Source organism: Antechinus flavipes, chromosome 3 (genome assembly GCF_016432865.1).
Source record: "Antechinus flavipes isolate AdamAnt ecotype Samford, QLD, Australia chromosome 3, AdamAnt_v2, whole genome shotgun sequence".
In the NCBI taxonomy this organism is placed as follows: Eukaryota; Metazoa; Chordata; class Mammalia; order Dasyuromorphia; family Dasyuridae; genus Antechinus; species Antechinus flavipes.
The window spans coordinates 590,209,520-590,235,927 of record NC_067400.1 but is presented as its reverse complement, the minus strand read 5'-3'; the positions used below and the strand labels follow the sequence as shown (position 1 = coordinate 590,235,927).

Sequence of the window (26,408 nt, the reverse complement as noted above, 5' to 3'; positions counted from 1 at the left end):
TCAGGGAATTGGGTCATGGTTGATCAGGAAACGGAAGAAAGCATTTGTTGAAGCAATATGATGAGAAAAATGTTGGTTCAAAAAAGTTGATCCATCACCTCCTCTGTATAAGGCAGTCCCAATAGTTGCTGAAGGAATTATCTATGTGAGGTAGACTTGCAATGTCCAGACAGTCAGAGAAGCACAGCTTAGCATCAGTATCACTGTAGACCCTCAGGCTGAGGCGGCACACCCTTTGTCTGTGTTGTCTTGAGAGGACTTAAGGTCCCTTTCCTGTCTGATATCCTGTGGCAGAAATGACTCAGTCCTTGCCTTGCCTTCATATACTTACAATCCATTAGGGGTCTACATACACACACACACACACACACACACACACACACCTATACCTCTGTCCTAATATGCCTATTGGATAATGGAAAAGGAAGAGAAAAGGTACTGCTTAAAGACTGGGCAGATTTTGGAATCAGAAATCTCACTTTGTTCAGGTTTTTTAATCACTCCCCTATAGGAGGCTTTTTGGACACAGGACATTTTAGATAGCAGCTTATATAGTGGTATAGAGGATGTGGAAATCAGGGGATAGAAGTGTGGAATTTTATTGATAATACTGTTAAAATGTCACCTCTTTTTTAAAAGCAAAATATTAGCATTTAAAGGAGTAACCAGCTTTCATGTTCCACAAAGACAGGGGTTGTTTAACCTGCAAAATGAACTGGAAGGGAGGAGGTTCTTAAAGAGCTGCCACATGGGACCAGATTTGCTCTGTTTGACCCTGGGGACACAGCAAAGCTCAGGAAGGGTGGGAGATAGGGGTATGGAGACATAACAAAGAGCTGCAAAGAGGTAGTTTTTTACTCAATACAAAGATAAACTTCTAACACTGAGAAATCTTCAGAAGTGGAACATGGGCCCTTCATTAGAAGCCGAATGACCACTAGTCTGGGGCTGTTCAGAAGAAGTGCCTGTTGATAATTGGGCTGGCCTTTCTAATCTCTTCCGGTTTTGGGCTTCTGAGTTGGCACCAAATATTGCTCATTACAACAATCTTTTCAGATTTTTCCTAAGACAACTCTGAAGGGACTCAGAGGAAGGTCTGGATGTGTGGAGCTTTGCTTTTTGTTCCTATCACTCTTCCCACCAAACCAAATTTGAGAAACAGTCTTGTTATTGATCAGGTTTCCTTTCCCTATTTTTAGCTTTAGGGAATTTTGTACATGCAGAATAAATGCCTTGATAGAAAAAGTCCTTAGAGAAAGAACCAAAGTTGGAGGCCTTGTTTTGGGAGAACGTAACCAATAATTGCTCCAGAAAGGATTACAAGTAAAAAATGCAAATTATAAGCAAATGGTTTTTTAAGATCCCAGATCCTTTAAATAGCTTTAGTAGTAAAATGAAAATAAGATCTTATCGGCTGCATTTTTAGAAATCTTTTAAACATGTTTACTTTTTTTTTCTCTTTTTAAGATCACCTTTAGGAATTAAACATCAAAACAAATGTTTAATTTCTTTTTTCTTTTCTAATTTGAAGGTCAGTGATAAAAATTATGTCCGATTTCTCTCTGGCTGGCAGCATGAGAATAAGCCTCATGTTCTTCTGTTTGACCACATGCCACTGGCACCATTGTTGTACAAGGTACAGTATATGCTAGAGGTAATGTTATCATCTGCTTTAGTAGAAGGAGGAGTTTCTGCAGTGAGACGTTGAGTAAGGACCAGCTGATCCCTGGGAGAGTGGAAAAATGAGAGATCTGCTATTTTCAGATCACTTCCTTCTGATTGTCTATTTCAATGAGTTATAGGTCCATTTAAAGATTTTCAAGTTGAAAAATATGACTATAATCAGTTGGCCACTGCCTCTCTTCTAGTTTTGGTTGATTTATACATGATATATATGTGCTAAGAACCTGAGCTTTAGGACTGACAGGGCCCAAACATCATGACCTTAAAAAATGGGGAGAAAACTACTAATAAAAGAGTTAGCCTGATGCTAAGTGAAATGAGCAGAACCAGGAGATCATTATATACCTCAACAATGATACTGTATGAGGATGTATTCTGATGAAAGTGGATCTCTTTGACAAAGAGAAGATCTAACTCAGTTTCAATTGATCAATGATGGACAGAAGCAGCTACACCCAAAGAAAGAACACTGGGAAATGAATGTAAACTATTTGCACTTTCGTTTTTCTTCCCGGGTTATTTTTATCTTATGAATCCAATTCTTCCTGTGCAACAAGAAAACTGATCGGTTCTGCACACATATATTGTATCTAGGAGATACTGTGACATATTTAACATGTATAGGACTGCTTGCCATCTGGGGGAGGGAGTGGAGAGAGGGAAGGGAGAAGTTGGAACAGAAGTGAGTACAAGGGATAATGTTGTAAAAAAATTACCTAGCCATGGGTTCTGTCAATAAAAAGTTATAATTATTAAAAAAAAAAAAAAAAAGAGTTAGCAAATTCAGGCCTCCCCAAAAAAATCCAAGCACACAAATCTGGAGGGATAAAAATGATTAAAAAATCATGCTTAGGTTATTCGCTCCCTGCACCAAGAGAATAAGATTCTTCTGTGGCTTGTTTGTGAATAGTAGTTAAATTAATCTTTATTTCTGTATCTGGCACAGTGGGATAATGAAGAACTAGTGGGGCTTTAAATGTCGTCCATCAAGGGGAACAATTCTTGGTGTGATTTCAGATGTAGAACTTAACTATTTTTTCCACTTTTCTTGTCCTACCCTATCAGTTGATTGCTTTTGCCTACAAGGATTATTTGTCATTTGGATATGTTTATGTCGGCTTGAGAGGGACACAAGAGATGACAAGTCAGTACAATGTCAATATCTATACTCCTACCATATTGGTCTTCAAGGAGCACATAGACAAACCAGCTGATGTTGTACAGGTACATGCTGCTGTCAAGTCGTGTCTGACTTCATGACCCCATTTGGGGTTCTCTTGGCAAACATACTGGAAACATTTGTCTTTTCTATCTCAATTTCATTTTATAGATGAAAAAATTGAGGCAGACAGAATTAAATGAAATGCTCAGGGTCACCCACTGAGGCTGGATTTGAACTCCAGAAGATGACTCCCCTAACTCCAAGACCAATGCTTTGTGCACTACAGTGCCCCCTAGTCGCCTGGGTACAGTATATAGAGGTTTCCATTTGTTCAAAGGCTCTCTCTCATTGTCATCTAGAACCTTTGGAAATGTTAATACTGAATCCAGCCATAGCCTGCGAGGAGGAGAGAACAAATCTCTGAAATTTAACATACATTTACAAGGAAATAAAGATTTATTCATACTCTAACTTCTCAATGACATGTATATATTTTATCTGGCTTAGTATTTAGTACTTAAGAAAACTTATACTAAATCAGAAATTCCTCTGCTAGAAACTTAGCTTTATCCTTTGACATCCTGTATCCTCTGGCTTCTTAAAGGAGACATGATTTTTAATTCAATTACTAATTCTCAAAAAATATGAGAATTCCTTTGCTTTACTTTCTACTGGTATCCTGTATTCCTTATGCCCTATGAACTTAAAAGTATTATGTGAACCTAAATTGTTAATATTTATACTTAATGATACTCCAGTGAAACTGTAAAGCAGCCTTTTGTATAACCCATTCACCAGTTCCTTCAGGTGTTTTGTTCAAGAGCTTGCTCTCCCTTGAAGAAAATACAGTGAATGAAATACTCAGTCTTTATGCTATATTCTTGTTATACTTATTTGTACTGAGAATTTGTAGCAGAATGTAAAATTGAGAACAAATCTAACAATGTTCATGGAAGCCACAAAAACCCAGATTGTTATTCCTTCAACTCCTGACTCCTACTTTAGGAAGCTCCTACTGTATTCATTAATCTGGCTCTGATGGGCCACACATCATTCAGAGCCTCCACTTTGACCTGAGCCAGTCTTTCAGTTTTTCTGTTCTTGAAACCCCTTGCATGTGAATGGACAGCACTTGAGAGGTCTCTGTGATCTGCTCCAGGAAAAATGGAATAAAAACCTGCCGTTCTTTGGTTTGTTTCTCTAGGCTCGGGGTTTAAAGAAGCAGACCATTGAAGACTTTGTTTCCCAAAACAAGTACCTTCTGGCAGCCAGGCTTACCAGTCAGAAGATGTTCCATGAGCTATGTCCTGTAAAGAGATCTCATCGCCAAAGGAAGTAAGATCTTGAGGATTTTATTCTCCTACCTTAGCAGCTGAGGACTCAGGGAAGGAGCTACTCCCCCATCAGCCTTTTCCAGGCTTGGGGAAAAGAGGCTCCATGGCTTTTCCAGAATGGTTTTAAAAGTTCAGATACAGTAGAAATAACGATCAGGGATTCAAAAGCCAGGCATATTGAAAAAAAAACTTAAACAGTTGTGGGCACTTAGTCCCACAGTGAGGTGGGATCACTTATATTGTAACCAATTTGTGACTAATTAAACTAGAGCAAAGACTGGAAAATAGGCTAAAGAAGGTGGTAGTATTCTGCAAACAGTGAGTACTTAATAAATGTTAGTCTAATTAAATTGGCTTTAATTACTTCACTAGGATTCAGTGATTTAAAGATTATTAGATGTTACATTGGCTTTTGGCTCAAAGGAATTATTCCAATTTGGAAGTGTCTCTGGGGAAGTAGTGGGGAGTTAATACTTTTTTTTCACTTGTGTGAAATTTCCTGAATACAACCTGAATTTGTAACTGGAAAATCTATTGACTTTTTTGAGTAGGAAATTTATTAAGTATCTAATGTGTGTTAGGCCCTGGGGTTTTAAAGACAAAAGGGAGACAGACATTGTCTTTAAAGAACTTAGATTTTATTAAGAAAAAACTGCATATAAATTGGTAAATGCAAATATAGGTACTGAAGTCACAGGGGAGAGAGTTTTCTGACAATGGGGGCCTCCTGGAGATGATAGTCTTTAGACTGGACCCCAAGCCACCTTGGATTATGTAATACAGATGTTGTCTGGCATCTACACTGGGTATGAGCTCATGGGCTCAAGACTCACCTCCTGGAAAGCTGTTTAATTCCAGGACTGATCTTGTCCTGCTTTCTCTTGGTGCATTATAGGTACTGTGTGCTCTTAATGATTCGGGAAGGAGCAAAGTCAAATCCAGATTTTGAAGCTTTCTTGTCCTTTGCATTGGCAAACAGCCAGGACACAGTGAGATTTGTGCATGTCTATAGCAACCGGCAGCAGGAGTTTGCCAACACTTTGCTGCCCAGCAGTGAAATATTTCAGGGGAAATCTGCGGTAAGTCAAGTGGGGCATTGAAATCGAGGCTCTCTTCTATGATCTCTTACTGGGATTCTCAGCCATGTGGCGGGTTGGATGTTTATGCCCCTCTAACAACTACCTGAGCTCTGGAATTCAGGGACTCTATGGCAGGAACTCACTGCTAACAGTGAAGAAAGTGAAGAGAAGTTGGAAGAAAATCTCTAAAGCTTAGCAACAGAAGGAAGGCTTTTATCAAGAAGAGTGGTGATGATGCTCCATGGAACAGACTGGCGAATGCCCTTCCTTTCCAATGGCAAAGAAGTTTCTTGTGGGCCAGGACCTCTATAACTAGGACCTGGGAAGGTTAGAAAGGATGGAATTACAAGACTCAGGTCGAGATATGAAGAGCACTTGAGGTTTTAAAAGTTTCCTGATATATGATCCCTAAGCCATGGGAGTCTAGCACACTCCTACTCCTAGCTCTCTGTTCCATGGAGCATCATCACCACTCTTCTTGATAAAAGCCTTCCTTCTGTTGCTAGGCTTTAGAGATTTTCTTCCAACTTCTCTTCACTTTCCTCACTGTTAGCAGTGAGTTCCTGCCATAGCGTCCCTGAATTCCAGAGCTCAGGTAGTTGTTAGAGGGGCATAAACATCCAACCCGCCACATGGCTGAGAATCCCAGTAAGCGATCATAGAAGAGAGCCTCGATTTCAAGAGTTTGAGAAAACAGAAAAACCCTGCCCGTCCTGGCACTGTCCACTCCATCGTGGATAGCACTTTCCCATGTTCCCAGGGCTCTCCCATGTCAGTCAGAGGGCTTTATACATGAGGGCTGTGTGTTCCTTAACAGCATTTTGTAAGGGTTGAGTGCCTTATTGTGCTTGTGTTAAATCCTCCCCCAAATCTGGGGTTCCCTTCTGTTCTATCAGAGGTCACAGAAATGGCATCTAGTACAAATATAACACAGCATCTGCATCTTATTTGATCCTACCCACATTCTTCATAGTTGAGTTTTCCATTTTTTCTTTTTTGTTGTGGCTTAGGTCTCTATCTTAGAAAGACGTAACACAGCCGGAAAAGTGGTATACAAAACTCTGGAAAATCCCTGGACTGGAAGTGAGAAGGATAAGTTCATCCTTCTGGGCTATCTGGATCAGCTGCGTAGAGATCCCGCTCTTCTTTCCTCTGAGGCTATCTTACTTGATCTAGTTGATGAACTTGCTCCTGTAAGTATTGCTGGCCCATGATACTTCATGTGAATAATTCTCAATGATTTAGCACTGTGAAGATTTCTTTCTTTCTTTTTTTTCTTTCTTTTTTTTCTTTTTTGCAAAGATTTCTAAAACACTTTCCCTGTGGCAACCCTATTAGGTGGCTAGTGTCAAGATTATTTTCCTCATTTTATTGATGGGGAAATGGAGGCTTGCAAAGTGTAGCATCTTGTCCATAGCTAAACAGATAAACAGTGTCAGAGCCAAGTTTCCTATAGTTTTCTCTATCCCACAGCTTCTCAGATTTCACAGAAGACCAGACTCCTGCTGTTCTCATGATTTTGTTGCAGGAATGAGTAGGAAGGTTGAACAAAGGTACCATGTTGGAAAAGGAGATTACAAATGCAATAAGAGTTTGTTGGCAATTGGTAGATACTGACCTGAGGCAAAAGAACCTTTGGCTTCTTTCTGAGGTTAGAATGGAAAACAAACTCTGTACTTGACATTTGGGCTGTAATCTTTCAGAAACAATGTATTCATATCCAAACATTTCTATTCAAAGAGAGGTTCAGTCAGGCGATTTCTCTTGTTCATTGGAATTCATGTGGAATTTCAAAATTCCACAGCAAAGTAAAATAAAAGTATCTAACTCAAGTTCAGATTTTTCTGGGGTGGGGGGAAGAGAATTTATTTGTTTTTTACCATACAGAATAATAATGATGTTATGGTTGGTGCATCCAAAAAAGAAATGGCATCCTTAAACCAATCGTGCTCTTTAACTATTCCCCTTTCAGTTTGGTCAGAGGTGAGCAGAGCAATAGTTCTTAGTTGAATTAAATAGCCGTTTCCATTCTTAGCCAACCTAGCTAACTCTTGACCATAAATAATAAATCTTGTTTCATAAAATTGAAATTCCTCCCTAGAGAAAATTAAGTCTTTTGTTCAAAGAATACTAATTAGATCTTTTAACTTAAGCAAAACCAAAGACTTCTAACCAGAATACCATCTACCAATATTATTCCTTATTATTTGACACAACTGAAGCCTTAGCACTATCTTCCATGGGAATCACTACCATCTGATTCACTGTTCTTTCTTTTGAAATTAGGTGTTTTTTCTTCGATGGATTTACTCCACTTCTGAATACTTCTCAGACATTTGGGACAGTGTACTTCACAACAATTGGTAGGAAAATTGTTTGCATTGAATGATAAGTTTCTGTGCTAATATCATCATTGCTTTTCTTAGGAAGAAATATTCTATCATTCCATGGTTTCTGAGAAGTACTTGTTGACATAAATAAAGAGAATACTTGAGAATTTTCAAGAGAGAACAAGGCCTTTCCTCTCACTCTTTTGCTCAGTAGCCTCAGATATATAGTTCTTTAAACAAATAGACACCCACTTGTTGAATGATCAATTTCTGTTTTGGGGTGAATGGGGATGCATCATATTATCAAAAGACTGGAAAGAAATATACAAAGCACTTCTACTTCATCTAATCCCCAGCCTTCACAGAGAACTGTATTGAAGTTATCCTAGCCACAGGCTTATAGAAAAAGTTATAATAGCCTATTTATTAGCCTTTTTCAGTATCAAACAAATCATTCTCATTGTAACATGTTGTTGTAGAAAAGTGGTTCCTAATGTTATATTTATTCCTTATTCCTTTATTAAATTGCTTGTTTTCCCTTCAACTTTCTGCATATTGCCACTGAGATGTAAAGTTCATTCCATGGCTACCTTTAAGTTAGAGGATTGGGGGGAAAATAGTTTATTTCTATGGAATCAAAAGAAATGACTGCATTACAAATGGAAAAGGCTACTTCATGTTGGTTGTTTAGAAAGGAAAAAACACTCAGCATAACCTGTTTTTCCCGTCTGTCAATCTTGTTTCAGGCGAGAAATGATGCCCCTTCTGTCCCTGATTTTCTCTGCTCTCTTCATTCTTTTTGGAACAGTCATTGTTCAGGCTTTCAGGTAAGCATCTGGGTGTTTGCTAGTCTTGCCTTTGAAGTGTTTCTACAACCAATCTTCACGTAATTTGAAAGCTCTTTTCTTCATTTGCTCAGTGATTCCAATGAGGATCGAGAGTCACGGCCTCCTGAGAAAGAAGTCAGCGAGAAGACCGAGAAGACTGAAACCTGCTTCAGTAAAGAAAATAGCAGGTAGCAAAGAAAGATTAAAGAAAGTCATTGGTAGTCATGAGCTACCATTGCTGTGGTACCTTGAGACTGATGGAGCACTGGCCTCGTAGCAGCTCTGGAAAGCATCCTGGACCTGTGGTTGTATTGGTATAGGGACCCCCAGAGGGCCTGCAGCTCCCTGTCTTGAGAATTCTTCAAGCTAATAAAGCAGTGCAAGTGTATATGCATACACGTGATACGTGTATATAATGTGTATAAATGTATGTGTGTATATGTATGTGCGCACATAAACTCATCTAATCTTTTGAGGCAATATTTATTCCTGTCCTCTAATTCATGAAAGTCATGCCTTACTTAAAAAGGATTTCTGGCTAACTAATTAGCATGCAAACCTACTTTCATTAGTTTCTTTTAAACCAATATTACTGCTCTAATTTGTTTTTGTATCACCTACATCTTCCAGTGTATCCCATTTCCCTTCCCAGAGAACCATCCCATAAAACAACAGAAAAGCTCCAAACTCATATCTGATATGATCTACAGAGACTGGGCCCAGCAACACCTTGCCTCAACCAAGAAAGAGCTGAGGGACTTTTTTTCTGGGCTCAAGCTTGGTGCTAATATTTTTGCAGTGTCTGATTTGGATTGTTTTCTGTTGTTTGTTGTTTTTCATTTCGTTTATATTATTGTTACCATTGATATGTTGTTTTCCTTGTTCTGTTTATTTCACTTTGCATCGGTTCTCGAAACTTTCCCATAAATCTTCTGTATTCATCATTTTTCACATTCCAATACATCCTCATTCTAGAACATGTTCAGATATTCCCCAACCAGGGAATGTCCTGCTTTCTTTTCAGTTCTTTGCTACAACAAAGTAATGCTACTCCCAATACTTTAGAATATATGGGCCCCTTTTAAAAATTCATTGACCTCCTTGGGGTTTATGCCTAGCAGTGAGATCTCTGAGTCAAAAAGTATGGATATTTTCGTCCCTTTTTTGCATAATTATCCAAGCTGCTTTCCAGAATCGTGACACTGCTTCCTTTCTCCCTCAGTACTGCACAAGCATGCCTGTCTTCCCACAATTCTTCCAATAATGACTGTTCCCATCTTTTGTTATCTTTGCCAATTTGCTGGATTTTTGCTCTACATTTTAGATGTAGAGCCTCAGAGTTGTTTTTATTTGCATTTCTGTTATTAATGATATGCGGAGTTCTTCCACATAATTATAATTTGTTACTATTCTTTTGAAAACTATTCATATTCTATTAACACACACTCCCTTGAGAAATAGCTTTCAGTCTTAGGTCTTTCTGTTAGTTGCCTATAAATCTCATATATCATATTCTCATTGGAAATACAAAAGGTGTTCCTCCCCCCAATCCCCCTTGCAGGTGACTGCTTTCCTTATTTTAGCTATTTTAATTTTGTTTATGCAAAAATATTTAATATTCTTGGAATCACAATTATCTAGTTTATTTGTTGTGATCAAATTTATCCCTTGTTTGGATAAGAATTTGTTCTGTCCCTGTGGCTCATTTGGCTCTTTTCTGATTGTTTTTATGGTTTTACTTTCAGTAGTCAGGTCCCATGCCCATTTTGAGTTTATTGTTGTATGTGATATAAAAATTTTTTGCCAGATTGCTTTCCAGTTTTTTCACCATTTCTTGTTATATAGAGAATTCCTTCCTAGGTAATTTATGTTTTAGGTTTTATCACATACTGAGTTTTATTTTTAATTATTTTCCTTGCCCCAATTGTTTTATTGATCTACTTTTCTGTTTTTTAAATGGTACCAAGGAGTTTTGATGAGTACTGCCTCATAGTATAATTTGAGGTCTGGAAGTACTTATTCCTCCTTCATTCCTACTTATTTTTTAGAGATCATTTATCTTACTACTGTAGAACTTTGGAATCATTAGTTTTTTTCTGGAATACTACGAACTTAATGATGGTTACCTACAATATAAGGTAACCAGAGGACTGCTTTAGTGCAAGTCCAGTAAGGGACTATGTCTTTTGTCCCAGGGCCAGCTTAGCTAAATCCAGAGACTCAGACCAAAGGTAAGGAATTTTGGGGGGTACTGCAACCCAAAGTCTACTAAGTTTTAGAAGGTTTATGATGTGTTTCAGTCATCCTACAGGAAGTGCCAGCCCTTGGCCTTGTGAGAGCCCTGATTCATTGAAGTATCAGCCCCAACCTCCCCCTGCCACCTTTTCACTTTTCTGTATTTCTCCACAGCAGGATTCCCAAGAAGGGTTTTGTGGAGGTGACTGAGCTTACAGATGTCACATACATGAGTAACCTGGTTCGACTGAGGCCAGGCCACATGAATGTCGTCCTTATTCTCTCTAACTCTACCAAGACCAGCCTGCTTCAGAAGTTTGCTTTTGAAGTGTACACATTCACTGGGTAAGCGTTGGGGTGCGTGGCAAAGGCAGGGAGAGAAATCTCTGAGCTCACGTCGGAGTGAGGGTTAGCTTTATTGGGATTTTCCCCCTTTTATGTCCCTTGACTTGGGAGGCCTCTGGGTAAAGCCAGACACAAATGTAAAGCCTGGATTTGGAGTGAAATAAAGCATCCCTCTCCTGTGTCCTCGAGACCCAAGGGTACAATCCAAGGGAGAAGAAAGGGCCTTTGCTTTCAGCCTTAGCCTCAGGTTCTTTTGCTTTGATTGAGCCAAGAGATTGAAAAGATTCCAACTTCCTGGGCCCTTCAGAAGAAACCCACTCCTGGTTTCTTATGAAATGACCAGTGAAAGTGACCCAAGATAGGTTTTGTGGTGGAGAGGGCCAGCCTGGGTCGGGGCCCACTCTCTGCCCTCACCCCAGAATGAGAAGGCATCGCACACAGGGGAGTCTGACTGGGTCCTGGCTCATCTGGCTGCTGTTCTTCCCATAGGAGCAGCTGCCTCCACTTCTCCTTCCTGAGTCTTGATAAGCACCGAGAGTGGCTGGAATATCTATTAGAGTTTGCCCAGGATGCTGCTCCCATCCCAAACCAGTATGATAAACATTTCTTGGAGCGTGACTACACTGGCTACGTCCTGGCTTTGAATGGACACAAGAAATACTTCTGCCTCTTCAAGCCCCAGAAAACAGTAGATGACGAGGAAACCATAGGTCCGTGCAGTGACCTTGACTCTTCCCTCCATTTGGGCGAGGCCCGAGGGAAACCCTTCTGTAGTTCTGGATCCAAACCCCTCAAAGGCAAACTAAGCAAGTTGTCCTTATGGATGGAGCGCCTTTTGGAAGGCTCCTTACAGAGATTCTATATCCCATCATGGCCTGAACTAGACTGAGAGAATTTTTTTAAAGGAGATTCAGCCCCTCCAGACTTGGTCGGAAAATGAGCAGGATTATCCAAATGGTCAGGAGAGACAGACAATAGGTTTTAGATATTCTTCTAGGACAATGGCTAGGAGAATTCTCTCTTTGTCTTGCTCTAACCTAGGAGTGAAATATACCACAAGTTGAATTCTCTGTACCAAAATGTTTGTTTGGGGTTTTTTTCCTCATTCGGATGGCGCACTATTTAAAGCAGACACTCTCTCTTCCTCTCGTGTCCTCGCCACATGTGCTTCCCATACTTTGTCTCGTCTCTTCATGGAGAGACCCTGTGACTCAGAGAGGACTGGACTTGAGGAAGCTCATGGGCAGAGGCAGGCACACCGCCCCTTCCCCAACTCCTCTCCGTCCTCTTCCCACCAGGCTTCTGCCTTGGCTCCTGCAATAATCTTGGGCTGGGGTGGAGAGGGCCTGCCCTGCAAATGTCCAGGAATGGATCTGGGGACAGCCTCCTTTAGCAGACTGTGAGCTGTCTTTCCTACACTGATTATCCGGGTTCCTGCATGTGCATTCATTTCTCTTTCCAGGGAAAGGGAAAAGCAAAAGTGTCTGAGACTTTGCAGTCCCGTGTTCTTATCGTCATGGCCTAAAGAGTAGAGATGAGCCTCACTGCTTAGCCTGTAGCCCAGGTGAGGGGGGACACTGAGGGAGCCCCGCAGCCATTTTGAGCCATTGCAATGTCTCGTCTTCAGATGCCTTTCTGTCCCGGTCAGTCATAGGGCGCTCTCTTATTTAGGAGCCATAACCTTTGGTTGTGTTCTCAGATGTAGGGACAAGCTGCCATGAGCCAGTAGACATGTAGAACCCAAGTCAAGCACTCCTACCTTCTAGGACATCAATCTGAAGGAATCTTCCCAACCCCCCAGGACACAGCTTTAGGACCGCAGACATTTCTTTGTATCAAGGAACTTAAAAATTTGTTGGTGATTTTTTTTTTTAATTCTGTTGCCCCCACAATGCCGTCCGTCAAATCCTCTGTCATCAGTGGACCCCCTCTAGTTGTAGCACCCCATGTATACGATGCTTGGTTTCAGCCTCTGGCCCCTGTTGATGGGTCATCTCAGCTGTTTTCCATATTAACTTACAGTCACCCTCTGCAGCTTCAGGTCAGACTAAAATCGCCATCCGTTTGAACGTGCCAGACGGGACAGTGCCAGTCCATTAGAGCTGACCCCTTCTTTAAGGACAGAGCTGCCGAGGGAGGCAAAGGCTGACTTCCTTCAAAAATGTCATCCTGACTTACTCATCTCTAAAGCGAGGGGCAGAAGCCAGAATAGGACTCATAAGAAAATGACATGGATTTTAATATTATAGTTGCTTTAGACTATTTCATTTGATTGCAAAATAACTTAGAAGTAGTTAGTGCCTGCAGGGGTAAAGTGGTGAATGATTTAAACCAAGGTTCTTCCAATATTATTTATTAAGGGGGGAAAACCAGTGCCAGGCTTCCTTCTCCCCTTGATCCTCCTAGAAAGGCTCGAGTAGCCTTGGCAGCCCGTTTGGGGGGAACTGTCTGGTGGAGCTAGAGCATTCAAAACTACCCAACTGGCATTGGACTTTGTGGTCTGGTGCCGCTCAGCCTCGTCCCTGGGCCTAGCCTTCACCAGGGCTTCCACTACAACCTTGGGCTTTTGTTTTTACTTTTGATTCGCATGGGCTTTCTTACCTTAGGTTCTGAAAACCAAAAACCTCTTCCTAAACTTGCTGCTTCCTTTTTTTGCACTTTGCCTTGTGTAGACAATGCAAACCAAGTGGCCAGATGTACTTTCAGCCCCCCTCCTCCTAACACAGGGCCACCGTGTTTGGACAGGAGCCACTGCTGGGAAGGTGCTAGTCCTGACAAAACTCCAGAAGTTCTTTTTGGGAAGAAGGGGATTTTTGTCAAGTTAAAAGAAAAATTTTAAATGAGGGATTTGGTAAATGATCTCTAAGATCCCTCCCATCTCTGACACTGTGTTCTAAGTTCTGTTTGGAAGGTCCTACCATTTTGTGGGTACGGGTTTGTGATTCCTTTTGTACGGTATGGATTTTGCTTTTTTCTTTTCAAACCAAACCCTTTAATAGTTTAAGCCTTCCTCCAAAGATGAGACTCAACTCATATTGTTTGTCCTTATTTCGGAGGTACCTGCGTAAAGGATGAATTGTTCATTCAAACCAGCTTTCTAATTGAAGGTGAATTTTGAGGTATGACCAAGTTGGTGAAGTACCTTACAAAGTTGGGTTCTTTCTTTCTGATTGATAAGGACTCTGTGTGTCAGTGTGTTCACTGCTGAGAATAGATGCATAGCAGCATGACAGCTGAGCCAAGTCTATACATAACATTTGCTTCATTTCAAAAGAAGAATGCCTGTTTCCATTACCCTCACCGTCTTCAAAGCCGTGAACTTCGGCCAAGCAATAATAGCCTGAGCCCAGCTCCCCTGTCATGAAACACCATTGAATGTTCTCCCCACTCCCATCCCACACTGGAAGAGGTTTCCCAGCAACAGCCTCATCCTCCCCTCACGGATGCCTTCTGGACCCATCTCCCACTGCCACATGTGTGCAAGGGCTCCGGCTCGAAAAGCAGCAGGCTCATGTGGGTTAGAATTAAGGGGGGAACACACAGAGATCCTATTTTTATTTTTAAGTCAAAATTCTTAGAAACTGAAGCAAAGCATCTTTGCAACAAAGGGAAATGTCACTGACAGCCCAGCCCTGACATTCTTGCTTGAGAGCAGCCTGACTGTATGACGTGTACTGACGGTCAGCAGCATCCCATGGTTGCCAGGTGGGGAATGGGGGGGACAGGAAGGCTGTCAATTCAATGCAAGTTTAAAGAGGGGGTGGTCGTACCTGGGAGAGAGGTCTGAAGGTGAACATTTTGCACTTTTGATACTCTTAGCAACAAATAACTTATTTAGCAAATTGTCTTTTTTTATGTTTGTTTTTTGTATTGTGAATGGGCATTGATTTTGATGTTATTTTTGTTTTAAGACTTACAGACTGGAAACTGAAATAAACTATTTTAATGTGTGATGATGGTGGGTCAGCTCTTGCATTGTCATGATGGCAGACTAAATTATGGTGGTATGAGGGGGTATGAGAGTAGAAGGGAACACCCTTCACCATGGTCACAGATGTCAGATGCACTGCTCCTCCCCCCCATGCAAGCTGTTTTCACAAGTGGTTCTTCCTCTCCTTTTAAGCTCTATATTTTTCCAGATCTTAAATTTTAATTATTTCCTCACTTATGCTCAGTTTACTAATTGCCTAATACAAGTAAATATCGATGCAGTCATTCTTATATACTCTATCATCCCTTTCAGTGATGATGTTCTAGGACACTAAGGGTGATGAGAATCCCTGCTTGGTTCTCAGGAAAGACTTTTGTTTTGGGCTTGGTTAGTTAGGCTGGTTTTTTATTTATTTTTCTAGGTAGCAAGAAGAATTATTGGCTAAGTCCACTCTTCTTTATTTTGCAGCCACACCACAGAAAACAAGCTTCTTGAGTTTTTTTAATAGTAATTGATTCTTGGAAAAGAATTCTTATATTAACAATAGTTTTATTACTCCATTTCTAGAAGTCAGGCACTTAAGAGACATTTAACAGAAAATCATTATTTGACTTGGCAAAAAACTTGGCCAAAATGCTTACTCCTCTAGGTGCTCCAGAAATTATCTCTAGACTTCACCAGATCTGTCTGCCTTATGGCCAGTCCACCCTCGTAAGGAAATTTCCCTTTGAAAAGCTCGGAGGCCAGGAACAGTTTAGGCAGTTTTCACTTTGGGGAGAACACACAGCATCTCGAACAGCAGATTGGCTGCCAGGAGAGCTGTGTTTCCTGAAAAGGAAGGAGACCCCGGAGAATTGGCTCAGCAGCTCCTCTCACCGAAGCTTTAGAATGAGGCCGCAACCACATGCCTGAGACACGTTCTGCCCTCTGTCTATCCCTCCCTTACGACCCCCAAGCACATTTCACCTGCCTTCCTGAAACTGGATTAAGCCTTTCTACTCTGTTGATATATCAATACTAAAAAGCTTAGTTGGAATACCATATGTTTTCCTCTCAATCCAGAAGAAAATTTCCCAAGGAAAATTAATCATAAGCATCTTATACATCATCAACTGTTAGAGGTGAGCCAGGTTCTACATCTATTGGCCTTTCTGGCCTAAAATCTGTAGCTCAGCATCTGTCATGATTATTCACTGCTGATGCAGCCTTTTCAGTTGTAAAGCCAGTCAGTGCTCTTAAGTGTTGGCTTTTCACTGAAATATTAAAGCAGGTTGGCACCTTTGTCACAGAACTGCAGGCCAAGCTGCTTTTCCTTCAAGAGGCAGGTGGGAAAAGCTAATAATATTTAACTCTTCCCCAGAGGCTTTGTTAGGATAAATTAGCTTTTGTCGGCAAGGAGCAGAATCAGAAGCTGCTTTGCCTCAATGTTAGAAACGTTCCCTTCACTGAATGAGAGGAACTTCACGTACCCCTAGCGACCAACCAAATTAAACACTACTTTGGCCCAGCAGGTACTTAGGACTTTGCGCCCCTTACTCACCGGAAGGATCATACATGGGTGCGACTTCCACGAGGTCACAGCCCACCACGTTCAGGCCTTGACATCCGCGGATAATCTCCAAGGCCTAAGCAAGGTAAATAGTCGTGTTAGCTAAAAAAACAGGAATTTAGCCTGTCAACACTGCAAATTTCTATAGTGAACCTCATGGCTGTGACTTCTAAGGTCCAATCTACAGCTTCCAAATAGACCAACAGATAAAGCTACAGGTAGAAAAGTCCCAAACCAGCCACCCAGGATTAGAAGTAAAAGTATTTTGAAGTGGAGGGGATGCCCTGATGAACACAAGAGCAAAAATGCTATCTCTCAAGAAGTTTGTGTCTTACCAGGGTATACTGTGCACATAAAGCAATTTAAAGACTAGCACCTGGGGAAATCAGAGCCCATGTGAACGTCTCAACTCTGAACTATGCTGTTAAGGAGGCTAGAGAATGGCAAAACAGGAGATCATTCCAGATATGGAAATCACCTCTGCAATGGCATGGTGGTGGGAAACACCGTGCAAGCTAGTTTAGAACAGGGGGCATGGAGGGAACTGATGAGAAAGACTGAAAAAACAGTGAGAGCCTTGTTTTGGAGGGCTATAAGTTACTAGCTCAGTTTTGCATTTTCTGTCAGCACCTACCCCCTTGCTGTACAGATAAAAAGTTGGCCCCAAAGAGGTGGATATCTGCCCAAGGTTGCGTAGAACTGCAACAAGTGAAAGGGGCAGAATTTGACCCCAGGTCCCCATCCTCTGACACCCAGTGGAGTGAGTTCGCACTCAAGCTGAACTGAGTGCCCACTGAAGCTGAGAATTCAGTTTATTCTCTCAGAACTTCCTTACTTGACTTGGTGTGAGACCAGCAATCTCAGGAGTCCCTGTCCCTGGAGCATAGGCTGGATCCAAGGCATCAATATCAAAACTGATATAAATAGGCTTCTTTCCCATCTGTTGTCTCACTTCCCCCATCAACGGAACCAGCGACTTCAGCCAGCAGTCTTCAGCCAGGACCACCCGGAAGCCCTAGAGGGAGCGAAGTTAAAGATCTCTGGGGTGGACTCCAACAGACTAGAAGAAGCTGAAGAAAGGAAGCCGACCTCCCCAGCTGCTCTTCTCCCACCGCTTTCTTCCTGCTGTATCACTATTCTCTACCCACTCAAAGAAGTCGCTCCTAAAGGCATACAAAGACCCCACTGGCCAGCTCTTCATCCTCTTAATGGCCCTTGATTTGTTCCTCAAGCGTTTACTGAGTAAGCTCAGGGATAGAGATCAAAATGTGTGTATATGTGTACACATACTTATGCATATATACATACATATAGAGACTGGTAGCCTGTGGGTAGCTTACATTCTACCAGAAGAAGGGGTTTTAATCTTTTTGTGTGTGTCATAGAGTCCTCTGGCCATCTCGTGAATCTTTGCCTCCCTTCTCGACTGAAGGAAATGCTAAATTTCACTTACAGCTTGGTGAAAATAAAGTCCTTTTTCCCCCATCCAAGCTAATCCTCTAATCTATCCACAGTTAACAGACTGCATCAGTGGATCCCAGGTCAAGAGTTCCTGAGTAAGTGGATACATTTGAACAGATTCTAAATTAGATTTCTGAATTAACTGGTATATTTTAAAAAATCCTTTTAGCATTGCAGATCCATGTGCTTTGCAACTTTGAAAGAAGTAACTGGGGCACTGAAAAGTCAGAAGGCTTGGCCCTGGCCCACAACTTGCATGTGGGAGGTGGCACTTGGAGGGGGGGACTTAAACTCGGACTTCCTGTTTTCCAGGCCAGCTTTTTTATCTCCTATATAAGGCTGTCTTGATAAATATAACTTGAGGTGGGAGAGAGCACTGACTGCCAGGGACAGGAAGGGAAAAGGGCACATCAGCTCAGCCTGGCAGAATGTGTTTTTGTGCCTCCAAAAAGGTACTCATAAAGCTGTTGTGGCTGGGCTTTAAAAACTCCCCCCAGAATGAAATAGTTCCTATCATGGTTCCTCAGGTTCCTGTCCCCTCTTGCTGTCTCTAAGAAATGTTCTTTCTGTATGTGGGGGTCTCTGCATCCCTCTCCTGTTCCCAGGAGCAGCTGGCACTAACATCCTCCTCCCTTCTTATTTGCTCTCCCCCAAAAATGTGGTATGTCTCATCCCATTGGCTAGCTTCCTTATCTGCTTCGTGTGACACTTGTGGTAAAAACAGAGTCTGTCTCCCCCAGCATTCCAGGCTTCGTGACTGCCACTTTACATAATCTTGAGGGAGAGGTAAAAAATGGCCTGAGGGAAGGGGAGAAGGACTGAAGGACTCTGTCCAGCCCGTCACCTGGTCTCGGCTGTATTTGTAGGGATTCAGGGTCACGGAAGACCCCCGGATGCCTATCTGCACCACGCGTTTGCAGTCCAGGAGTCCTTCCTCCACACAGCGGCGAAAAGGGGTCCCGTGGTAGAGCTTCTCTCCCAAGGCTTTGTCGGCTGTGTCTGTGTGGGCATCGACATGTAACAGCCCAACAGGACCGTGCCTAGTGACAGCAGAGGGACCTCAGGGGAGAGCCATAGGGCCTTCTGGACAATCTGACAACAAATTCAACAAGCACTGGGACCAGACCACAGTCCCTGCCCTCGTGGAGCTTATAGTTCAGTAGGAGAATATATATACAGAACCTCTGATAAAATCAGCACATGATAAACACATTCAAGAATGTTGAATGAAGCATCTGGTGGGAGGGCTGAAGTAGAGAAAGATGATTAAAGAAAGGATTGGGACCACGCCCCAGCTCAACTACTTACTAGCTCACTGACTCTGGGCTAGTCACTCTCTGGCTCCATTTCCTGTTCCATAAAATGAAGGGTTTAGACTGGCCTCAAACTCTAATAGAAACAGGCCACTTAACTGTAAGCCGGCCTCACTTTGGCTTAGTTTTTAAATGGAATATTATCAATGTGTTAATTGTATTTTTATTTCTTTCATTAAATATTTCCCAATTACCTTTTTTTCTGGTCCTGGTCAAGCTTGGATGTGTGAATGAGCCCCATGCCCATGTTTGACACCTCTGGATTACATGGCCTTTAAGGCACTTTCCCTCATTTAATTCTCTGATGTACTAACTGGGATAGGTCAGAGAAGGTGACATTTTGAGCTGGGCTTAAAACACTGTGTCGAAGTCCAAGAAGGAGAAACCGAAGATGAATGTGACAGGCACGAAGAACAACATGAAAGAAAAACAGCCCTGACACACACACGAGATAAATGCCCTTTTCCTTTCTCACAAGAAAGGGAGTGAATTGTGATATGTGACTAGAAAGAGAACATGGCGGCAGATTGTGAATGACTTTCAATGCCTGGACAGAAAAAACTCAAGCTAACTCGGAGGAAATAAGTCCTACTCAAGATTTTCTCCTGTTCCATACCTAAAGTCACAGAATTTATTTCATTTTCATGAGCTGAACTCAACTGGCCTCTTGGTCCCAAACCTTAATCACATGAGCAAATCAAACGACATGGTTGGGGACACTGACAGACTTGGAGAAATGAGTCTGAACAGCCTGATTGCCACCTGGAATTTTTATATTTCTTACAAGTGTGACAGCTGTTTGGAAATGAATTTAGAGGTGAAAGAGGGCTTTGTTCCTTTGTTTTATAGAGAGGCCTCCGGGAGGCCTCCAGAGGTGAAGTGATATTGAAGGTCACAGGTGGGAAGTGGCAGAATCAGGATTTGAACCCAGGCTCCCTGCCCTTTTTCACTACCCCGTGGTGGACACCACAGGACTACATTTCATCAAATATAGATCAAATTCAAATAGCCCCTTGTTCTCTGTTCTCCATCTAGGTGACAATGGAACACTTGGGTTTTTTTGCTCAAGTTCTCCTGTGAAAGAATCCATCTGTTTTGGAGTAAGAAATAGCCCCTACCTCCAAACTCATTCTTATCTAAATACTCTCAGTCTTTCTTTTATCATTGTATGCAAAAACCAAACCAAATAAAACTCACTTATCTACAGATTGAGTATTTCCCTGGGGACCAGCTTTTGAAAATCCAGAAGGAAAATTCAAAATGCTGAGCACAATCAATCAGGACAAGATGGAAGTAGATCAGAGGGTAAATGTGCTCCAGAGACCCAGAAGACTCCACTTCATGGCTGGCAAATGACAGATGCTCATGGAGCCATCCTTCATTCATCACAGATGCACACCACCAGCCCAACAATTAGGCCAGGAGACCATCTAATACCCACCCCCAACCAATGAACGACCTCAGAGCAAACAATACCTGGATTTAAAAAATGAATTTGTTTTAGATCTACTGACACTCACTTTCCTGCCAAGGCCTGCAGTATGGGATAAGTGATTGTGTGATCTCCACCTGGAATAAAAAAAGAAAAAGAAAAACAAATCATCCTTCTTTGGAATTACAGGGAGTGATGGACTGTCTAGTATGTAGCTATAGCAAGTTAAAATGAGCCTAATTTGGAGTTCTTCCCATTAAAAGAATTGAAGTTAGAACTGAATTAAAAGTGAGTTCCATGGTGGGGTGGCATCCATGATTGAAGGAGAATAGCCTCCATTTGAAAACTTTTGAAGCACATTAGAGAAACTGAGGCACCCACCAAACCAAGCTAAGAAAAATTTTAAAGGTGGAGTTAATACTAGATGAGGTTGTGAGAGCAGGGCCAGGAGATCCTTATATACTTCAACAACAATACTGTATGATGATCAATTCTGATGGTCATGGCCATCTTCAACAATGAGATGAACCAAATCAGTTCCCATGGAGCAATAATGAACTGAACCAGCTACACCCAGTGAAAGAACTCTGGGAGATGACTAAGAGCCATTACATTGAATTCCCAATCCCTCTATTTTTGTCTGCCTGCATTTTGGATTTCCTTCACAGGCTAATTGTACAATATTTCAGAGTTTGATTCTTTTTGTACAGCAAAATAACGGTTTGGTCATGTATACTTATTGTGTATCTAATTTATACTCTAATATATTCAACATCTACTGGTCATCCTGTCAACTGGGGGAGAAGATGGGGGGAAGGAGGGGAAAAATTGGAACAAGAGGTTGGCAATTGTCAATGCTGTAAAATTACCCATGCATATAACTTGTAAATAAAAAGCCATTTTAAAAAAAAAAAAAAAAAGATGAGGTTGTGTCCCCATTGCTTCAAGCCGTCAAGATGCCTCATCTCTTTACCAGTGAAGCTTGATGCCTTAGTAGACAGTTTCATGGCACCTCGGGGCCCAAGTTGAAATGAAAAACTTGAAGGCACTTACTAAGAAGGGAAACATACATATAGTCTTTTGGGGGTAAGATGTAGACCCAAAGTCTTCCCAACCTGAAACTATCTGCTGGATTAAGACCCATCTTCCCAATCCCACCCACCTACTCAAGGTCATCTCCAAGTCATTTTTAAGAGTCACCCCTAATCCAGGAAAAGAAAATGTTCTTGGACCTTTAGTAGCCCATAGCCCATGGGGCAAATATGTTATATTGATAATTTATGGAACCAACAGGGAATTGGGGGAAGGGAGTGAACAACAGACCGTGGAACCCATGCTAACTGGCACTGACTCTGCAAGTTTGTGTTAGTGTCTGCCCTCTGAAGGCCTCACGTTGACCCAGAACCATCAGTGTGAAATAACATGACCCACCTATGACTTTCTTGTTATTGTTATCCTCCCTATGGGTAAGACAATGAATAAAATTTTTCTTTCTTATTTCTTTTTCTTTCCTTTTTTCTTTTTTCTTTGTTTTGCTTTTTTTCTCAATCCCAATTCTGATTGCTCCTGAGGATTCCCTATCTTCATGCTAGACTCAGTGTGGATGTTCAATAAACTGCCGCCCAGGACTTCCCCACTCCATCACCTGAGTTAAAATCAAACACTTAATTGTGTGACTCCAGGTAAATCACTTAATCTGTGTCTCAGTTTCCTCAAAAGTAAAATGGAGATCCCAGGGTTGTTGGAAGGATAAAATGAGATAACTATTTTTACAGCCCTTAGGACAGTGCCTTTAACATAACAGGAGCTTAATAAATGCATTTTTCCTTCCTCTCACCAGCTGCAGGCACTACAAATATGGGCCTTCACTATGCCTGCAGAAGGAATGAAAGAGTAATATGTTCTCATTTGATTTCACAAAATTGAGGCAGGAAGAGATGACATGACTTGTCCAGAGTCACTCAGCTAAGAGATGCCTGAGATTGAATTTGAACTCAGGACTTCCACATGCTATCCACTGCACAACTAGCTGCCTCATGATAGGAAAATCAATTGCTGAGGTCCCTCACCCAAGGTAAGAGGAATACAGTTTGCTGCAGCGATTTTCTGATAGGCTTCTTTAATGAGCCGGCAGCTGTCCTGAAGGTTGTAGAGGTTGACTTCCACATCACCAATGTCAGCCACCAAGTGGGACTGGAAGGGGAGAGCCCCTGTGCTTGGGTTAATTGTCCTCAGCAACACAGATTCCTCCCGGATACGTCGCGGTCCAAACCTGGGAGATGAGGAACATCATGATTAATGGCATGGAAAAGGGAAGCAGAGCCCCATCCGGGCTTGCAAAAGGTGCTGTACAGAAGCAATTCAGAAGGGCCCTTCTCTCCAGCTTCTTGATGATAATCATGATTTCTGTTATCAATTAATGATAACAGCTAGCATTTATTAAGCACCAATTATGTGCTAAGCACTTTACAATCATCTCATTCAATCTTTGCAACAAACCCAGAAGGTCGAGACTGATATTATCCCTCATTTATGGTTAAGGACATGGGGGCAGGCAGAAGGTAAGTGGCTTGCCCAGAATCATGCAACTAGTGTCTGAAGTCCCATATGACCTCTGGGCTATGGGAGTCCAGGCCACCAAGCCACCCCATGAACCACATGTGCAGTACAAAAGAATTTTAAAAAGCAACGAAGTGTCGCTTATTAGTTATTCAGAAATAAAAAAATTTTAGATAAAATATAAAAGCAGCCTCCCAGAAGAGCTTTGAGGGAGACCAGGTGGCGCAATGGATAGAGTGCAGGGTCTGGATTCAGAAACACTCATCTCCTTGAGTTCAAATCTGGCTTCAGACACTTCCTAGTTCTATGAAGCTGGGCAAATCACTTCACCCTGATTGACTCAGTTTCCTCATCTGTAAAAGGAGCTGGAGAAGGAAATGGCAAACCAGTATCTCTGCCAAGAAAACTCCAGATGGGCCAAGAAGAGTCAGACAGGACCTACCAACAAACAAGAGCTTCATTGATTTGTTTTTTTCAAAAGTACAAGATGTAAATAAGCCTAATGCCAGTCATGGTCTGTTAGTCAAAGCAAATCCTGGTATTTAGCAGTCCGCACTCTTGCCTCATCTCCCTCCTGTCCCTCAGATCATCTCTTTGGGTAGATTCATGAAAGAGACTGTGCCTTTTCAGATCCCACAGACCTGGCGTTGGCAGCTGGCCAGGCTGCATTCTGAGCGTTGGCTTCAGCACATCAGGCTCCCAGAACCTGGCCCTCCACCAGTACAGATTGCAGCCTCCAGCGACTTAGTGGATGGTAGCCCTTTGTGTTATTCAGTCATTCCAGTCCTGTCTGACTCTTTGAGACTACATTTGGGGTTTTCTTCCCAAGGATACTGGAGTGGCTTGTCATTTCCTTCTCCACCATGCTGTACAAAAGAGGAAACTGAGGCAAACAGGTTGAATGACTTGCCCGGGGTCACACAGCTAGGAAATGTCTGAGGCAGGTTTTGAACTCAGAAAGATGATCTTCCCGATTCCAGTCTGTGTTCTATCTGCTGCCCCTTGGTAACTCTAGCCACCAAACAATTATCCACCACCCGTCTGGTAACAGGATTCTGCCAAGGCAGCTGTTCCAGTCCTCCAAAAACAGGCGTCAACTCGGTCGGTCAAACCGTGTTTCAGGCCTGCGTGATCTGGCCCTGCTAGCAGAGCCCGTGATAACCCAGAGAGCCTCTGCCTCCATGAGCACTAATGAACAAACCTCTCCATTCAAGTCCTGACCCAATGAGAGAGAAAGGGCCTGACCTGGAGGCAGGAAGACCTAATCACTGCTGGATGCGTGACCCTGAGCAAGGCAATCACCCTCTGGGTCTCAGTTTCCTCCTCTACCATTGGAGAAACTAGTAGGATTGTTGTGAGGATCCAATGAGTTAATAAACGTATGCTGCCCTGCCAATCTCGAAAAACGCTTTAGATAACAGCATTTCTATAAGGTTAATTCATTTGGTCTTCATAACAACCCTGGGAGTAGATGCTACTAATACAGCACCTAGATAAGTCCCTGGTCCCTGGGCAAGTCCCCAGATCACTCAGTATCTGAGGTCACATTCACACCCAGGTCCTCCTGACGCCTGGTCCCCTTCCACCACCCGGACAAGTCTAGTAAGCAGTTAATACTTTTTCTTTCTTTCTTTCATTCATTCATAGCCACCCTGTGAGGGAAGTACATCTTACAAATGAGAAAACAGGCATGGAGAGGTGAAGGGCTTGCCCAGAGTCACAGCACTAAGAGTGTGAGTGAGAGCTGGAGTACAAGGCAGGCCCCCAGACCCCACGTCTGGGGGGGCACTGGGTGCTCTGGGGGCTCTCACGGGGCTTACCTCGTTCCAGGTCGATTAGAAGTGCCAATGTCTAGGGGAACTCCCACAAATGCTGCATCCAGCCCTTCGGGGGAACTCTTCAGGGGCAGTCTCATCATAGTGCAAACGCCCACCGAGCGGGCAACAAACTCGGAGCTGGGAGGCATGTTACATGCAGCACCGGAGGCCCATCGGCTTGGGATATCTGACAGTTGGAGGAGGCCCCTAAAAAGCTTGGGGGCAGAACAGGCCCACGGGAGCACGGGAAACGTCCCGATCAAAGGCCTTCGGCAGACCCCCGACCATCGTCGCCGGCCGCGTCCCGAGGAGGCCCCCAGCTGGAGTCCATCCTTCCACAAACTGGCTTGGAGAAGTTTGCGGCCATGACAGGAAAAGAGCTGCTCCATGCTGCCCTGGGACTGGTGAAATGCGTCCTGGCCTTTAGCTTTCCTCTGGAGCAACCAATTCGATTGATCAGTAACAGTCCTGGTTCAAAGGGCAGATGAACAGGGAATATCTTCTGGGGCAACTTTAGTTCAAAGGCAGTGGGGGAGGGGATTCCAAGGCCAACAGAAAGGCTCATTCATTCCTCCTCTGGCCCCAACCTCGGCTCCTTCAGAAGCAAAACTGGGCCTGAGAATGAAGAACAATGTGACAAGTTCCTCTGGCCCCTGTCCAGGATGGAGATAATAACTCAAATTTCTCCAGCACACAAGGTTTTTTTTCCTTTTAAATAGTATTTTATTTTTTCCAAATACATGCAAAGATAGTCTTCGACATTCACTTTTGTAAAACCTTATGTTCCAAATTTTTCTTTCTCCTCCCTCTTTCCCTTTCCCCAGAGACAGCAAGCAGTTAGATATGTTAAACTTAGTTAGTTAAATAGTTAGATAAAGTTAGATATGCAGCACACGGGCTCTTATAGATAAATTTCACTGGGGTCAGTGAATTGGCATGGGGAAAAAAGGATCCAGCTTGATTTAGTATTTTCTTCAGTTATGAGTTGGGTTTTTTGTTTGTTTTAGTTTTTTGTTGTTGTTTTTTTAATTATCCTGTGAAAGGGTGACACAGTGGATAGAATTCCAGGCCTGAAGTCAGGAAGATCTGAGTTCAAATCCAGCCTTAGACATTTCCTAGCTGTGTAAACCTGGGGAAGTCACTTAACCCTGTCTGCCTCAGTTTCCTTGTTTGTGAAATGAGCTGGAGAAGGAAATGCAGTATCTCTACCAAGAAGACTCCAAATGAGATCACAAAGAGTCAGACACGACTGAAATAACTAAGAACAAGGGTCCTAGATTTCATCAGACTGCCCAAGGTGTCCAGAAGGAAAGGGAGGGAAAGAGGGAACAAGGATTAAATAGCATTTAAT

General features: G+C 42.5%; 2 protein-coding genes across 8 annotated transcripts in view; one reads left to right on the top strand and one right to left on the bottom strand.

Moving 5' to 3' along the window:
- Positions 1-20,849, top strand: part of DNAJC16 (DnaJ heat shock protein family (Hsp40) member C16) — a 40,507-nt gene extending 19,658 nt beyond the window's left edge. For 5 of the 7 annotated variants that reach the window (XM_051988477.1, XM_051988476.1, XM_051988483.1 and 2 more), the window contains 10 exons: positions 1,532-1,636; positions 2,749-2,907; positions 4,050-4,180; positions 5,075-5,258; positions 6,269-6,451; positions 7,545-7,621; positions 8,335-8,415; positions 8,508-8,603; positions 10,825-10,995; positions 11,485-14,948. In XM_051988477.1, coding sequence (XP_051844437.1) covers positions 1,532-1,636; positions 2,749-2,907; positions 4,050-4,180; positions 5,075-5,258; positions 6,269-6,451; positions 7,545-7,621; positions 8,335-8,415; positions 8,508-8,603; positions 10,825-10,995; positions 11,485-11,884 — 1,587 coding nt within the window. In that variant the 3' untranslated portion in view covers positions 11,885-14,948. Of the gene's footprint in view, positions 1-1,531; positions 1,637-2,748; positions 2,908-4,049; positions 4,181-5,074; positions 5,259-6,268; positions 6,452-7,544; positions 7,622-8,334; positions 8,416-8,507; positions 8,604-10,824; positions 10,996-11,484; positions 14,949-20,284 lie in introns of those variants that run through there. The other 2 variants (XM_051988482.1, XM_051988481.1) reach the window with 2 other exon arrangements.
- On the bottom strand, positions 15,411-25,650 carry AGMAT (agmatinase). Its single transcript, XM_051988486.1, has 7 exons — positions 25,061-25,650; positions 22,751-22,953; positions 20,770-20,818; positions 18,781-18,976; positions 17,311-17,490; positions 16,467-16,551; positions 15,411-15,754 (listed from the first exon to the last, which is right to left on the bottom strand). The coding sequence occupies exons 1-7, from the start codon at positions 25,444-25,446 to the stop codon at positions 15,681-15,683; spliced, it is 1,173 nt and encodes a 390-aa protein (XP_051844446.1). The 5' UTR covers positions 25,447-25,650; the 3' UTR covers positions 15,411-15,680.
- Between the last annotated feature and the right edge of the window lie 758 nt (positions 25,651-26,408).